At 35.8% G+C, this 17,276-nt stretch overlaps 1 protein-coding gene across 7 annotated transcripts; it reads right to left on the bottom strand.

Annotated features, from left to right (window-relative positions):
* Window positions 1–337: 337 nt before the first annotated feature.
* On the bottom strand, window positions 338–16,930 carry LOC126716737 (disease resistance protein Roq1-like). Of its 7 annotated transcripts, none has more exons than XM_050417704.1 (10): window positions 16,689–16,930; window positions 15,977–16,500; window positions 9,216–10,305; window positions 8,818–9,099; window positions 8,168–8,693; window positions 6,588–8,062; window positions 5,712–6,503; window positions 1,958–2,131; window positions 1,672–1,838; window positions 338–861 (listed from the first exon to the last, which is right to left on the bottom strand). In XM_050417704.1, the coding sequence occupies exons 2-7, from the start codon at window positions 16,477–16,479 to the stop codon at window positions 5,784–5,786; spliced, it is 4,596 nt and encodes a 1,531-aa protein (XP_050273661.1). In that variant the 5' UTR covers window positions 16,480–16,500; window positions 16,689–16,930; the 3' UTR covers window positions 338–861; window positions 1,672–1,838; window positions 1,958–2,131; window positions 5,712–5,783. The 7 variants fall into 7 exon arrangements, with proteins under 7 accessions (XP_050273661.1, XP_050273662.1, XP_050273660.1 ...); XM_050417705.1 differs by having other exon boundaries at window positions 6,588–7,849; XM_050417703.1 differs by having other exon boundaries at window positions 6,588–8,693; window positions 8,818–8,894; window positions 8,964–9,099.
* Window positions 16,931–17,276: the final 346 nt, after the last annotated feature.

Below are 17,276 nucleotides of genomic sequence, written 5' to 3'. Positions count from 1 at the left end.
TTTAGTGAACAGAATGGATTAAATAGGACCGCATAGGACTAAATTGGACCAAAGAGGACAGAATGGACTGAATAGAACCAATGTGGACCGAATAAGACTTTTGAAGATTTGTTAAAACAAGCTTCCTTGTGTTACAATAAAATGGTATTAATGCACCCCAGATGATGGAATTTCCCATTTTACGTGCCTCGATTTCTGTTCACATCAATCTTCTACCGACTATACCAATCATGTAATGTAATGTGATTTTTTCTTTTTGTTGAAATTAATCTTCTACTGACTATATCAATCACGCAATACAATGCAATGTCGTCTTTAATGTTTACCAAGAAAAAAGGGAAAAAACTTGTTTTTTGATTAATCACTAAAAGTGGCTAACTAATTAACATATTAACTTGATTGGAAAAAGTAGACCAAATTCAGTTTTTGCAATTACAGGCATCACAAGCTGGTTTAAGCTTAACTAGAATCACCAAATACAACAGACTTTAGTGAGCTATAGTTTCTGTTAAAAGAGAAGGCTATTTTGCAAAAAAACTTGTCAATTTTCTTCTTAATCAAAAACTCGAATTTACATCAAACAGAGCATGTGATGGTTCTGTATGGCTCCAGCAGCTTGTAACCTCCACCAGACAGATGCAACCAGTAAAAGTTCCTAGATAAAATGCCATGGTCTGAAGCAGACTGGCTTTGGATTTTTAGACTTCGGCTGATACTTCATCTCAACAATAGGCACTGTCTTTTTTTGTCTGGAGCAGAGAGTTTATAGAAAACTTTGTAGTACGAACAGGCACCTCATAGATCCCAGATTGAAGCTTCAATAGCTATGTTGGATTGTTCCTCTGATGTAGTATTGACAAACTGCTTATGAAAGGATCAGAAAACAATTGCACAATTACATTTCATCTCTAGATTGGGAAACTTTTAATAGCATAAAGTACGAAGAATGTCTTCCAGTTAGATGCGTTAGTTTCATATGTCCTCTTCTGAAACATTAATTTGTTTAAGAAACACAAAAGAAAATCAACTGAGTATAATTGCCAGATTTATTATTATTATTATTATTTTTAACCTTTGTATTCATTCTTATTAAATATATAATCTGTCCGAACAAAATTCAGTTTCTAAATACCCCATCAAATAAATAAATATTTATTATTTTATTGTTTCTCAAGTAAATCATATATTCTATATATTTATCATAAAATGTGCAACATGCCTTTAACTATTATAAATTATAAAGATCCAAATTAGTGTGAGGTAGATGAAATGTTTTCTAACTGTTCTGATCAATATATATATATATATATAGAGAGAGAGAGAGAGAGAGAGAGAGAGAGAGACGCAATACTGGCATAATTTATGAACTTTTAATTAATATTCGGAAAAGATGAGCGTGGTAATTACTTCATCCAAATGATGTACCTCACCCTCATAATAAACGTCGTATGGAGATTTTTCTACTTTCTAGTATTAGGCTAGTTAATTATTGTGGAAAAGCCTGCTAAGTGGTATTATATGTTCTCTTTTATAAGGAGAATCAAGTTTCTAATTCCCTCTCTTGTTGCTTTTTTATTATTATTTTTGGAAGTATTATATTGTAACTATAATTTTTTTCCCCTTAAAATGAAAACTATTATGGAAAAGATCAAAAGAATATATACAACTAACCATGAGGATTTATAATCAATCTTGACCCCAAGAGGTTGGCTATGTGGTTCTCAAGGCCTCATGATATTCAAGGACTTTTGTGTTCAAAATCTCTTGTCAACATCTTGGGGACCACTCGCATATGAGATTCCTCAATGTAATAACTTGGTGTGCGTGAGATGGGAGAACTGCAAAAAAAAATCAATCTCCAAACATTGGGATTAAGGAATTGTTGTTATTTCTAAAACAAAGATACAGGAATGGAAATCAAAATCAAAGTACACGAAAGCAATTATCTCAAACTTACCAACGTAAAGGGAGCTTCCTGACGTAGTTAATGCAATTGGATTTGGATGTGTTGCAATAAGGTTGGAACAATTGCCATTGGATATAGAGGGATTTAAATTCATCATGTCCTAGCAACGTGACAGTTACTTCTTACCCCAGAGTCCAATAACTTGCATCAAGTAACACAAAACTCCTGAAATAAAATGGCCCCAGACACGGATCAAAAAGGAAAAGAAATGCAATATATTATGGCTACCAACCGGATCTGTAAGATGGAGAAAAATGCAGCTTATTGTTTAGCAAAATTTGCTGCTGCTCATAGGTCTTCCTTTTGTTGTAATAAGTATCTTCTTCCTGCAGTAGTTGTGGATGCTTGCAGGAAAGATACCTCTGTTAGAAATCAACACTAACTCTGTTGTCTCTAGAAAGTTCTAGAGTTTCACTCAATTTGCTTCTCTCCGGAATTCTCTAGAAAATTCTCTTGCATTCTGGAAATTTCTCTATGATGCTCTTTTCGGATTTCTCTATGAGATATCTCTAGAGACTTCTATGTAGAAGTAAATCTTAGCCACATGTTTATAGAATAATCTAGAAGGTTTGAGAATGGCATTCATTTAATGCCAATAAAAAGGAAGATGCTAGAAGCTTCAAGTTGGTTTCCTAACCAACATACACCTAGTATAAATAGATGTGGTGGTATGTGAAGGTGTATAGAGTGTCAGATTAGTGAGATGTGTGAGAGACTTGTGAAGAGTGTGAAGTGAAGAAACAAGTAAGAGCTATTGTGTAGTGTCAGTACATAGGTGTCTAGAGAGTTGGTGTGTGTCTTGTAGAAGCAAAGTATGCTAGAGTAGCTTTGCCGTGTGGTGTTAGTGAGTCAAAGCATTAGTGCTTGTAAAATGTTGTAATTCAAAGAGTCAAGTTTTTAAATAAAAACTCTCTTGTTTAGTCATTTGTTCAATAATCTAGTGTTAGAGCTTCCGCTAACTCAACAATCTGGTATCAAAGCGAGGCGGTCAGGGACCGTGTTTGTGGTGTCTAGGACAATATTTTTGGAGGTGTTCATTCTACTCGTGTACAGTTTGGGACTGTGAAGCTCGTGGTCTGGGACCAAGCTTATTTGGTAGAGCAAGAGATTTCACCAAGTTGTGATGGCGGACCTCCAAGCTGTCAGTAGCATTAGAAGGCTCAACAACCAGAATTACAACACATGGTCGACTTGTATGGAGTCGTACTTGCAAGGGCAAGATTTGTGGGAGATTGTGGCTGGTGGTGAAACCACACCTCCTGAGAATGTTGAAGCTTTGTGAAAGTGGAAGATTAAAGCCGGGAAGGCTTTGTTTGCAATCAAGACAAGCATCAAGGAAGAGATGCTGGAGCACATCAGGCATGTAAACACACCAAAGGTTGCGTGGGACACCTTTTCAACACTATTTTCAAAGAAGAATGATGTAAGACTACAGTTGCTTAAGAACGAGCTAATGTCAGTGGCACAACGAGATATGACGATCGTGCAATACTTCACCAAGGTAAAGTCTCTCTGTCGCAAAATCTCTGAATTAGATCCTGCATCAAATACTTCTGATTCAAGAATTAGAAGGATAATTATTCATGGGTTGAGACCTGAATATAGAAGTTTAGTAGCTGCCATTCAAGGTTGGCCTGTCCAACCATCATTAGTAGAATTGAAAAATTTGTTAGCTGACCAAGAAGCATTGGTCAAGCAAATGGTTGGGGTCTCACTAAAGAGTGACGAGGAGGTACTCTTTAGCGGTCAATATAAAGACCGACCCAAGAGAAGATTTAATGCAGGTTCTAAGAATAGAAATAATGAAGATAGAGAAGATAAAGAGATCTTTCAAGATGGAGGAGCTCGAGGAAGTCGCGACAATAATGATCGATGATCCACTAGTCCTAAAAGCCGTAATGTCAAGTGTTTCAAGTGTGGAAAAATGGGCCACTTTGCACGAGACTGTCGATTCAAGTGGAGAACAGCTCAAGGAAATATAATGTCATTCAACAACCTAGAAGATGATAGGGAAGAAGAATGGGCTATTGAATCGTGTTTGGCTGTGATAGAGCCAGTTGAAGAAGCAATAGAAGAGGAAGCAATGCTAACAGTCTCAAAGGAAATTGAAGAAAAAATGCCTGAGAGCATGGGCGAGCAGTCTAGGAAAGATCAGTTCACGGTAACTGATGAGTTACAATCTTTTGAAGATGAAGGTGAGCCAGAGTCTAGAGAAGTAACCCATCCTTGGCAAACTAGTGTTCACCATAGGATACTAGAGGAGGATCGACCAAGAATTAAAGAAGAGATTCATGTATTAAAGTAGGTGCCAAAGCCCAAGGATATGAAACCCATTAAATCTTGGAAGTTATGGCAAATAGATGATGTAAAGAATGCTTTCCTGCATGGAGAGTTGGATTGAGAAGTTTGCATGGGGCAGCAAAAGAGATTTGAGGGAAAAACCCAACTAGACAATGTCTAGAGAAGTATCCCATCCTTGGCAAACTAGTGTTCACCATAGGATACTAGAGGAGGATCGACCAAGAATTAAAGAAGAGATTCATGTATTAAAGCAGGTGCCAAAGCCCAAGGATATGAAACCCATTAAATCTTGGAAGTTATGGCAAATAGATGATGTAAAGAATGCTTTCCTGCATGGAGAGTTGGATTGAGAAGTTTGCATGGGGCAGCAAAAGAGATTTGAGGGAAAAACCCAACTAGACAATGTCTAGAGAAGTATCCCATCCTTGGCAAACTAGTGTTCACCATAGGATACTAGAGGAGGATCAACCAAGAATTAAAGAAGAGATTCATGTATTAAAGCAGGTGCCAAAGCCCAAGGATATGAAACCCATTAAATCTTGGAAGTTATGGCAAATAGATGATGTAAAGAATGCTTTCCTGCATGGAGCAGCAAAAGAGATTTGAGGGAAAAACCCAACTAGACAATGTCTGCAAGCTACGAAGAACACTTTACGGGTTGAAACAAGCACCGAGGGAATGGCATAACGACAATGGCGAAATTGAGAGAGAGTTAGTGTTGGGGGGGAGTGTTAGAAATCAACACTAACTCTGTTGTCTATAGAAAGTTCTAGAGTTTCACTCAATTTGCTTCTCTCCAGAATTCTCTAGAAAATTCTCTTGCATTTCGGAAATTTCTCCATGATGCTCTTTCCAGATTTCTCTATGAGATATCTCTAGAGACTTCTATGTAGAAGTAAATCTTCGCCACATGTTTATAGAATAATCTAGAAGATTTGAGAATGGCATTCATTTAATGCCAATAAAAAGGAAGATGCTAGAAGTTTCAAGTTGGTTTCCTAACCAACATACACCTAGTATAAATAGATGTGGTGGTATGTGAAGGTGTATAAAGTGTGAGATTAGTGAGATTAGTGAGATGTGTGAGAGACATGTGAAGAGTGTGAAGTGAAGAAACAAGTAAGAGCTATTGTGTAGTGTCAGTACATAGGTGTCTAGAGAGTTGGTATGTCTTGTAGAAGCAAAGTGTGCTAGAGTAGCTTTGCCGTGTGGTGTTAGTGAGTCAAAAGTATTAGTGCTTGTAAAGTGTTGTAATTCAAAGAGTGGCAAGTTTTCAAATAAAAGCTCTCTTGTTTAGTCATTTATTCAATAATCTAATGTCAGAGCTTCCGCTAACTCAACAACCTCTTATGCTTCTCTTGTTTGAATAATACTCTCTTTTATTAGGAAAAAAAAAAAAAAAAAAAAAAAAACAACAACAACTATGGAGAAGATGGTGACTTACAAAAGTTTATTTGGCTTCCAGATTCATCAAAGCTCCCACTTTCACACGGATTCCTGACAACCAGAGTCATCATCAACGCCATAAATTCCCAAACCAATTTCCCGAATGCAGCATTAGACTTCCAATTCGCTTACGGTTCCATTTCCTCTTTGTGCCTGTCATGACATTAGAGCTACCCTCTCCACTATGTCCAGGCTCATCACTGAAGCTACCTTCTCCATTGGAAACGAAATCCATCTTATTTGTTCGGATGAGACCTTCAATGTCTTGCTTAAACACAAAATGGGCCCCGCAGTTTGTAAACGTCAAGCCCGTACCTTCTGTATGAAATTTAATCTGAAGATCACATTTTTTCTCCTCAATTTCGTGCAACTCATTAGAATATGCACAGTATTTGTTCTTATGGAGGAATTCTCTGCGCACATAAATCAGCCAAAGGTGTCTTGATTCAACCGGATCAAAATTTTTGGGAAAGGGAAATGATATGCGTTTACTGTTGGCGTAGACCCTGAATCTGTCAGATCCACTTTTTGGATGCAACGCAATGGAGCAAAAAAGCTTATGTCTCGTTCTATCATGAGATCCACTATCAAACAAACCACCTTGGCCAGAAGGAAGATGCTTAAAAGCAGCGCAAATTCCAATTGCCAAACATTTCTCATCAAAATTGGGAGGCACTTGCAGGGTCACTGAATCCCCCTCATTTTGATGGCTAAACCATTTTGGTAATTTTTTTCCAGGAACAACGAGGTCATATCTATTTGTTCCTGAGACGTCATCATAACAAAGATCCTGAAACATAAAAAAACTTGATATGAGAGAGAGAGAGAGAGAGAGGGAGAGAGAGAGAGAGAGGGAGAGGGAGAGAGAGAGTACCTCAAAGTGATGTAATAGCATTCCAAACAACTTGTCACTGAAGCCTTGATTGTCAACCAATTTGAAGCAATTGAGAAGATAGATAGTCGGCTCAAAATAATTTCCCTGTTTTAATTCATTAGGAAATGCTTCTAGTGAGGTACAACCATTTGCCCAAATACTTCGAGTAGATAATGGAATTTGTGGCAGAGATAGCAGACTAGTGCAATTCTCAATATACATGTCTCTCAACTGAGATAGCCGAATGATACTTTCGGGAAGACAAACAAAATTATTTTGGCTTAGATTTAGTTTTTCTAAGAGATGCAAGCTGTCAATATCATTAGGTATTGCTCGAAGATTGCAATCCCTTAATTCCAGTTTGACTAAAGAACTCAAACAAGATAGGGAAGGCAATTCCCAAGGCACAGGATTTGGACTCTGCTCACACGATGTCCCTTCACATCCAGAAAAACATAGTACTTCGAGATTTTTTATGAGAAAGATGGAGGAAGGTGGCTCTCTCACAGCAGTTCCAATAATTTCTAGCTTCTTTAGGCCAATGAGATTCCCAATGTTCTTCGGCAAATCTTCAAGTTTTGAGCAGCCAAATAGAGTGAGAGTTTTAATATTTGTCATATTACAAATGGCATTTGGAATACTGAGAAGTTCCTTACAATTGCTTAGATTCAATGAAGTAAGATTAGATAAATGCTCCAATGATGATGGTAGTTCTCTTATGGCAGTTTTATTCACATCTAGCTCCTTCAAGCCTGTGAGATTCCCCAAGTTCTTTGGCAATCTATCAAGTGTTGAGCAACCAGATAGATTGAGCTCTTTTAGATATGTCATACTACAAATGGTATCTAGGAGACTTAAAGGGTCCTTGCAACCACTTAAATTCAATGACGTCAGGCGAGTTAAATGCTCCACTGATGATGGTAGTTCACTTATAGCAATTCCAATCGCTCCCAAGTTCTCTAGGCATACGAGATTCCCTAGATTCGTTGGCAATTTGTTAAGTCTAGAGCAACCAGATAGATTGAGCTCTTTTAGATATGTCATACTACAAATGGTATCTGGGAGACTTAAAAGGTCCTTGCAACCACTTAAATTCAATGACGTCAGGTGAGTTAAATGCTCCACTGATGATGGTAGTTCACTTATAGCAATTCCAATCACTCCCAAGTTCTCTAGGCATACGAGATTCCCTAGATTCGTTGGCAATTTGTTAAGTCTTGAGCAACCAGATAGATTGAGCTCTTTTAGATATGTCATACTACAAATGGTATCTGGGAGACTTAAAAGGTCCTTGCAACCACTTAAATTCAATGACGTCAGGTGAGTTAAATGCTCCACTGATGATGGTAGTTCACTTATAGCAATTCCAATCACTCCCAAGTTCTCTAGGCATACGAGATTCCCTAGATTCGTTGGCAATTTGTTAAGTCTTGAGCAACCAGATAGATTGAGCTCTTTTAGATATGTCATACTACAAATGGTATCTGGGAGACTTAAAAGGTCCTTGCAACCACTTAAATTCAATGACGTCAGGTGAGTTAAATGCTCCACTGATGATGGTAGTTCACTTATAGCAATTCCAATCACTCCCAGGTTCTCTAGGCATACGAGATTCCCTAGATTCGTTGGCAATTTGTTAAGTCTTGAGCAACCAGATAGAGTGAGCGTTGTTAGAGACGTCAAACAACAAATGGTATCAGGAAGACTTCGAAGGGATTTGCAGTCTCTCAGACTCAATAGAGTAAGGTCAGTTAAAAGCTTTATTGACAACGGTAGTCCTTCTATAGCAGTCCCAGCCAAATCAAGGTGTGGTAAGTGTGACATATTTCCCACAATCTCTGGAAAATTCTTCAAACTCAAACAACCATTAAGATCAATAACAAGACATTCCGAGTTGATCTTGCATGGAAGACTTTTAAGACATACACAACCATCCATATCTAATAAAATAAGTTTTTCAAGATATCCGAGTGAAGTGTGAATCTTAGACAAACTTGTACAACCTTTAAGAATTAGCTTCTCAAGATTTGGGACTTCGGTGAGGTCGGGGATCTCGATCAAGTCCTTGGAGTAACTGAGATCGATGTGTTTTAACATCTTTGAACTCTGTTTATATATATATATATATATATATATAAAGTAAATAAAGAAAATTAGACCATTTTGAACATAATATTTATGTTAAGAAAAAAAAAAAAAAAGCACGTTCTTGCATTAGTGGAAATCTAACCTTAATTCCCTTCCATAGTTGCTTTAAACTACTGGCATGCATAATGAGTTCAATGAGTTTATTTGGATGGAAACTTTCTGGCAAGGATTTCAAAGGATAATTAGCCCAGTTCATAAAACATAATTCATTAGAAAGATAATCTAGACCTCCGGGAAGGTGGACATGATCGATTTGAAGCAATCTTAAGTTTATCATCTTTGAGAAGATTTTAGCATTCAAGTGTAATTCCTTTTCTTCTATAAAAGATGAGCTAAGGAATATGCCTTTAACTTTTTCTGTTCCCTAGTAACAAAAGAGAGAGATAGAGAGAATAAGCATACTGTTAGGTAAGAAACACTTAGTTGTATTGCCCAAATATATAAGATAAGAAAACCTAAGAATTGGTATAGTGAACTTACTGTATTATGTTTCAGTACATGAAATATATCATCACTAAGCCACAACCTACTTCGTTGACCACGCTCATCAGGGGATTCACGATGAACAATTTCCCTACCAAAATCTTGTAGTGTATCATGGATCCACAAGTTTCCAAAACGTGAGACTTCTATGAGAGATTTTTCCACAAGAACATCTATTTCTATGCTCGTTTGTAGTATATTTGCTACCCAATCTTTGTTGAACCCATTGAAGAAACAAGCAATATCTAAAAACACGTTTTTCTGTTTAGAATATAAGCCATTAAAACTGATTTCAAAAACACCCATCAATTGACTTGGAGGATCTTCTTTCAGATTATCTAGGATATCTTTCCAATCAACTGGTTCTCTTTTCATCAAGTTAGCACCCAAAACTTTAAGAGCTAAAGGAAGTCCATCAGCATAGTGAATAACATTTTGGGACATTTTCATGAAATATTTTGGAGGATAGTCCTTCTTGAAGACTTCCCTACTAAAGAGTTTAAGAGCTTCATTCTTCTCCAGTTTCTTAATGTTGTATATTGCAGCTTTAGTCATACCATGTCTGATCAATAGATGCTTATCTCTGGTTGTTATAATGATTCTACTCCCTTGACCAAACCAATCTCTCTTGCCTGCTAATGCATTTAATTGTTCAAGTTGATCCACATCATCAAGAGTGATAAGAACCTTTTTCTTACATAATCTATCCTTTATCATATTGATTCCCCATGGAATGTCCCGTATTTGGATGTTGCTTTCAATCAAGATATCATCAAGAAGTTGTTTTTGTAGAGAAATTAGACCATTTTTACAACTTTCTTCTCTAACATTGCCAATAAAGCTACTGGCATCAAAATGATAATGAATCCTTTGATGAAGGACTCTTGCTAGGGTTGTTTTACCCATTCCACCCATTCCCCAAATTCCTATAAAACGTACATCTTCCAACCCAATGCCTAAATATGAATTTTTTATTTCTGTCACACGAGAGTCCAATCCAACACAATCCTCGTGAACATTTGAGTATATAGAATTCAATTGACCATGTATCTTCCTGACAATCTCTTCAATAACTGGTGACTCGCTCCTACAAAGAGGAATATTGAACAAAAAATTTATTGAGTCAGAAAAAGAGGCAAAAGGCTCAGAGAAAAATACCTCACAAATTTCAATTTAATTACTATAGAAAAGGGAATTTTGTTCTCAAAAAAAAAAAAAAAAAAAAAAAAAAAAGGAATTCTAAATTTCAATATAGGAAGAAAGAAAGAAAGAAAGAAAAATAAAGATAAAACAAATAGACCAAACAAAATTTGGACTACATAGTTGGGCATCTGGACTTATCATTTGCCTGAATACTTTATCTTTGATTACTAAAGCTGTACTAGAGAAAACATAAGTTAGTGCCGTTGTGGAAGGCAGGAAAAAAAAAGTCGTAATTTGGAGAAAGTGATATGCGAAGTGGTTACTTGCCCAAAAATAGAAAAAGAGAAGGAAAAAAGATCTGCATAGTGGCCTCTGTTTGGAATGATTGAAAAGAAACAACTGCCTTTTTGAATCTGAAATTAACAGCCTTCAATAAAGCTTCAGATAGATAGCATTATTTCAGTTTTAATATGATTCATAATTTTTCTAAACTATTTCTAGTTCTTTTCTTTGTAGCATGTCATATTATATTAAGTATAGGCTTGTAGCTTCACTATTTTTCTAATTCAGCTTTAGGAATTCTTTAAGCTTTCGTTGGTACGAGAATTTTTTCTCTACAAAAAAATTGAGCTGTAAGTGATGATGAAGATGATGCCAATAATTTATTTAAATGTAAAAGGAAAAAAAGAGGGGCAAATTTCACTTTAAAGATTATTGAGTTCATTCGTAAGTGATGACAATTGAGAAAGATGATGCCAATCATTTATTTAAATGGAAAAAGGAAAATGATGGAAAAAAGGGTGCAAATTTCACTTTGAACCCTATAAATTAGGGAGAGTCCAAATTAAATCATAGATTATCAAAAGTATCAAATTAAACATTGAACTTTTGAAAGTAAACAAATTTATTTTAATTTTGAAAAACAAGTAACAAGCACTTATCTTCACCACAAGTATAAGTGTTTGTAGGGTGACCATCACACTAAGCGTGTACGGGTGGTTATTTTCACATATTTTATAAGAAAAAATAGAAATAATAAAGTATGAAAAAGACATTAAAGTTACAATTAATCTTTCAAGTATTTTAGTTATAAAGAAAATTGAGCTGTAGTTTCTCAAAAAAAAAAAAAAAGAAGAGAATTGAACTGTATATTAGTCATAATGATAAATGCTAATTATTTTATTATAATAAAAACTAATATAAAATTCTGATAAAAAAAACTAATATAAAAATTTTATTATTTTATTGGTAGGTATCATAAACAATTTTTTTTTTTTGATAGTTTTAACCTATGGCATCTGATCCTGATGATAGCTCTTTATCATCAGACCAAGACACAAATTGGTTTTTTATGTAGACGGAGATTGAACCCCAGATCTCTTATTTAACCATCAGAAACTTCTCTCTCCAAAAAAAAAAAAAAAAAAAAAAAAAAAAAAACCATCAGAAACTTTACCAGTTAAGTTAATTGAAACCCACATATCATAAACGATTTAAATAGAGCTAATTCTTAAAAAATGTATTTAGATCCACTAGTTTTCCATTCCTAACAAAAACCAAGCATTTAGCCGTCATATTGGACAATTAAAGGAAACTTATGGGCCCGTAAGTTTCCTTTAATTGTCCGATATGACAACCACCTGGGTGGGGGTTCCAGCTCTTGAGCTGGTTCCCTATTAATTCAGTTAGATCACTGGGTTCAAAACTATGGTTATTTTCCCAACCAACCCAAATATGACATCCTTATCTCTCTCCATAGACTCCATTTTTCTGTTTTTATACCAAAGAGAGTAAATTTAACTCCATTAGAATTTGAACCTTAAATATCAGTTCATACAAGATCCAAGGACGGGTATGTTAGAAATTGTCTAAAATTCCTAATTTGGTTTAGTTTGGGTTTCCTTGGTGTGAAAAAAGAGTCTATTCCTTGTTCACTAATGATGGTATTCCTTGTCCACCAACAAAAGTATTCCTTGTCTACTAAGAAAGGTATTCCATATTTAATTATTTACCAATCCATAGGTGTTGTAGTCTTATAAATAGAAAATACCACAGAAAGCGTTGTGACTTTGGCCCAAGGGTCCTCGCACATGGGGAGAAAGGCCTTGTATTGGAATAAGATTTGCATGGTAAAGATCTAAATCACAAGTCCTTGTACAGTCATAAACTTTAGTAAAGAGTTACTAAAGTTTATATTTAATGAAATTAAATTTCATAAATATATGTAATTGAAATATTTAACTTGGGACTCAAGGAAATAAGATGTAGTGATTTACAAAGTAACAGTAACTTTTATGATTTTGTTTTGCCATAGGTGATTTTATAAGGGGGTCAAATATTAATAATAGAGCCTTGGATAAATATTTTATTAATAAAATTTAGGGTGCAATTATATTTTAGTAGTCAAATAAAATATAAATAGTAAGTCTAGGCTTGTCAAGAGTTGACAAAAGGTCCAAAGCTCATTAAAGCTAGTGATTTCTAACATCATGGAAGTAGATCTTGTTTTGTATGAGATACAAACGATTTTCTAGCAAATATATCGTACAATGCCATAATAAGGTACCAATTAATTGTATGTAGCAAATATATTGTACATACAAAGAGTTTCATTTGCGAAGTGCTTACAAAGATAAATTTGCCGCAAAATCTTCTCGACCTTATTATGATCTGTGTGAGCTCTAGCTCCTCATCGATTCTTTTTAATGGGGGGAGTCTTAAGCCTTTCCTGCCGTCTAGAGGAATCAGATAGGGTGATCCTTTTTCGCCATATTTGTTTATCCTTTGTATGGAATATTTGGGGAAGCTCACAGAGGAGAAATGTGGCCAGAAGCTTTGGAATCCAGTCAAAACCTCCCAAGGTGGTATAGCCTTCTCCCACCTAATGTCTGCAAATGATATTATGCTTTTTGCTAAGGTAGATTAGATTAATTGCTCAACTATTAGGGAAGTCCTAGATGAGTTTTGCAGCAAAACTGGTCAGACTATCAGTGTGGTTAAGTCTCGGGTATACTTTTCGCCAAATATAGATAGGGAAGCAAGGGAGTCATTTTGTGATATGTTGGGTTTTGCCTCCACCTCTAATATTGGTAAGTACCTTGGAATCCCTATTAAGCATCCTGGCTCATCCTCTCTGGATTTCAACTTCATCTTGGATAGAGTCAAGAACAAACTTGCTAGATGGAAGGCTAATCTCCTTTACCCGGCGGGTCAAGTTGTCCTTATTCAGGCTTCGTCCTCTACGATCCCTGCCTATGTTATGCAATGTAATCTCCTACCGACCAAAATTTTAGAGGGTATTGATCGAGTAAATAGGAGCCTTTTGTGGGATTTGTCAAAATTGGCGAGGAAAGTTCACTGGGTGGGTTGGGAGAAGGTGACCCAACCAAAAGTTGAAGGTGGGCTCGGTTTGCAAAGTGCTAAAGGGAGAAATTTAGCGATGCTAACCAAGTTGAATTGGAGGTTTCACACGAAAAGTGAGAGTTTATGGGTGCGAGTTCTTAAAGCCAAGTACTGCACAAACCGAAGACTAAACTCGAGGAATCCTAATAGCTTGCCAAGGTCTCAAATTTGTAGGGGTATGAATAAAGGTGCGGAGCTGTTTCAGCAAGGAGTTACATGGGCGATTGGGAAAGACAGTAACCTGAGTTTTTGGTATGATGCTTGGACAAAAAATGGCTCCCTAAGATAGCAAGTTCAAGGTCCTCTACCTAAGGGGGTAGTGGAGTGGAAAGTTAAGGATATAGCATCCTCAGAGGGGTGGAGGTGGGATCATATCCCCTTTGATTTTCCTTCCTCACTCAAGCTGGAAATTCAAGCCATTCCTTTTGCCTTAGCTTCTTCGAGTAGAGATAAAATTTTGTGGAAGGAGTCTCCTCATGGGGAGTTTAATCTAAAAAGTGCTTACAAAATGGCCTCTGGATTCAATCCAAACTCAGACTTCAATAAACAATGGATTTGGAAGCTTCATACTCTCCCAAAAATTCAATTTTTTCTTTGGAAGTGTGTTCACAACAGTATTGGGGTTAATGGATGTTTATCTGCTAGGGGAATGGCGGTTGATGCCCGGTGTCTGAAAGAAACTGAGACTATTACCCACGCTCTTCATAACTGCGATTTGGTTAGACCGGTGTGGAATGAGTTAGGGGCGGTGGGTTTTGATAGGGATTTCTTTGTATCAAACCTGGAAAATTGGTTGGCAACAAATGGCAAGGCTGGAAAAGCTACAGATGAAAATCAGCCTCCTTTGAAAATCATTTTCTCCTTTGCTGTATGGATTATCTGGAAAAATCGAAACCAATGTGTTTAATAATAAGGCACAGAACCCTCACATTGCAAAAGATATTATGAGCAACTCTGTGGAATACTACTTTTGTGCCTATCCAAAGAAAGGAAAACCTCATACGATGATTAAACAAGTTCATTGGGATAAACCTGCAGTAGGGTGGATGAAGCTAAATACAGATGGGTCGTTGTTGGGCAACCCACGGCTAGCTGGTGGAGGTGTTGTCATTCGGGATTGGACTGGCAGATGGATTGTTGGTTTTTCTAGGAATATTGGCATTGCTTCGAGCCTAATGGCTGAACTGTGGGCTATTTGGGATGGACTTATGCTTTGTGTGGAGAGGAATCTGGATATGGTGGAGATCGAAATGGATGCGAAGGCTATTGTGGATATGTTAGGAAATCCCCAGTATTGTAATAGATCGATTTCTTCCCTCCTTGAGGATTGTAGGAAATTGATATATGAAATCCCTCAATTCTGGGTGAAGCATTGTTACTGTGAAGCCAATAGTTGCGCGGACTTCATGGAGAGGAAGGGGACGTTTCAAGACCAGAATTTCATTGTTTTCAAGAATCCCCCTGAGGATATGGCTGGTGTTGTTGAGAATGATCTTTCTGGGGGTAGTGTGGCTAGGCGCTGTACTGAGATGAGTTTTTGTTTGTAGTTTTCTCTAGTGTATTCCTTCTGACCAAAAACTAAAAAAAATAAAAAAGACAAAAAAGAAAGAAAGAGAACATAGAAAAAACAAATGGATTAATTAATGTGGGTCAGCCATAATATTCCAAGGCGGAAAGGCCTAAATGGTTAGAATATATGCCTACTAAGTTACTATTGAGTTGAAGACATTGAATTGTATTGTATGTTTTCCTCAAAAAAAAAATAAAAAATTTCTATTGTATGTATACTAAATCCTGATCTAATCCATGTATATACTAAATCTTGAAGTAATCCAGAGTTCTAACACTCGCAATACAAGTAAAATTAAGAATTCTTTTCTTACACTTAAAGCAAAATAAGAATTATTTGCTAGAATTAGGACTGGATCTTGGTATCGTTTTAATTGTAACACTTTTCTATATAAATGAATGGAGATATCAAGTTACCCACTTGACAAAAGTTGCCTATTTGAGCTTATTATAATTCTATCCAATAAACAGGGGAAATTCCTTTCAAAAAAAAAAAAAAAATATATATATATATATATATACAGGGGAAATTAATTGAAGATTTCTCCAATGTTCATCAAAAAAAGAAAGAAATGTGCAAACAAGTAACCATAAATTACGACCATTAACATCTTTCTCCAAAAGTTTTCAGAAGAAATTCTTACCTATGACGTAAATCCCATCCAGCAATATTGGCGACTTTTACCAAAGCATCTCTCCAGTTGTTCACTTCATCTATCTTATCCTCAAAACGAACACTATGTTCAGCAAAGGCTTTTTCAAAAACCCCCCTCAAATTTCGTACATCACTTGGATCCACGCGGTGAAAAACAGGCAAAACCGTTATTCCTGTCTTTTCCATGCACTCAATAATTTTTGCTAATTCAATCAAGCACCAGCTTGATGAAGCATAGTCTGTGGATAGAATTACAACAGCAAATCGGGATTCTTCTATTGCTTTAAAGAGTTCAGACTCAATGATTGTTCCTCGTTGAAGTTTTTCGTCATCTTTAAAGGTATATATGCCTTTATTATCTAAGGCAGTATATAGATGGCCTACAAAATTATTGCGGGTATCCTCACCTCTAAAACTGAGAAAAACATCATATGTGTATCCAAAGGTAGTCGATGGAAAAGATGAAGAGGTGCTTCCCGTGCCAAGATCCATCGGAAATATATATTGGTAAATCTGGAAACACAATAATGATATGTATCAGAAATATATATTCAAACAAAATGATGATGAAAAAAAAACAAAAAACACAGAGAAAATAAATTAAGGAAGAAAGAAAAGATTTGATGTGAATTTTTTTTTTTTTTTTTTGGTTAATTTCAAAAAGGAGAAGAGATAAGATCTGCTCGAAAATTGACTCTTACATGTTTAGGAAACTGCAGAAGTTAACTGAAAAGCTCAAGAAGTCTCTTGAAAAAACGGAATTCAGTTTCTATATTGTGTCCTGCTAAAAGGAATGAATGGGTACTGTTGTTTGTAAGTGAGAGAGGAAAAGGCATTCACACGGCATCTGCTTGAAACTAGATCAGTTTCTTTTGTGTCTGCGTCTATGGCTGGCTGAATGTTTGTTTTTTTTTGAGAAACTGGCTGGCAAGGTAATGGTGAAGTGCTGTACAGCTGTACATCATTTCAAATATAATATAAAATTATATAATAATTTTGTTTTTATTTTGTAGATCTTTTGTTTTTAATTTTGATTAATTTACGGTTTTACCCTCATCTCTAATGTTTTTAGAATAAGGATAAACTAATTAAATTAAGGCTATTTTTAGAAGCTAAAATGACAATAATTAATTTTTTGAATTCTTTTAATATATTGAGATAAAGAATGTTGAGTCTTTTTTTTTTTTTTTTGGTTGAGAAATTGGATATTGAGTAGTGGTTTGACATATTTTTATATTTTTTTTATAAAGATTGTATCAAAACTTTCCTAAAATAATTTATTAACAAAT

Source organism: Quercus robur, chromosome 3 (genome assembly GCF_932294415.1).
Source record: "Quercus robur chromosome 3, dhQueRobu3.1, whole genome shotgun sequence".
In the NCBI taxonomy this organism is placed as follows: Eukaryota; Viridiplantae; Streptophyta; class Magnoliopsida; order Fagales; family Fagaceae; genus Quercus; species Quercus robur.
This window is presented reverse-complemented; position numbering and strand designations above follow the sequence as displayed.

Bases quoted from the DNA above. Each gene is read 5' to 3' on its own strand.
- LOC126716737 (XM_050417700.1), bottom strand. From the start codon at position 16,479: ATGGATCTTGGCACGGGAAGCACCTCTTCATCTTTTCCATCGACTACC. The intron at 10,306-15,976 runs GTAAGAATTTCT...TCCTCTTTGTAG, and splicing joins GGATGGGATTTACGTCATAG to GAGCGAGTCACCAGTTATTG. The intron at 9,100-9,215 runs GTAAGTTCACTA...TTTTGTTACTAG, and splicing joins ATGTACTGAAACATAATACA to GGAACAGAAAAAGTTAAAGG.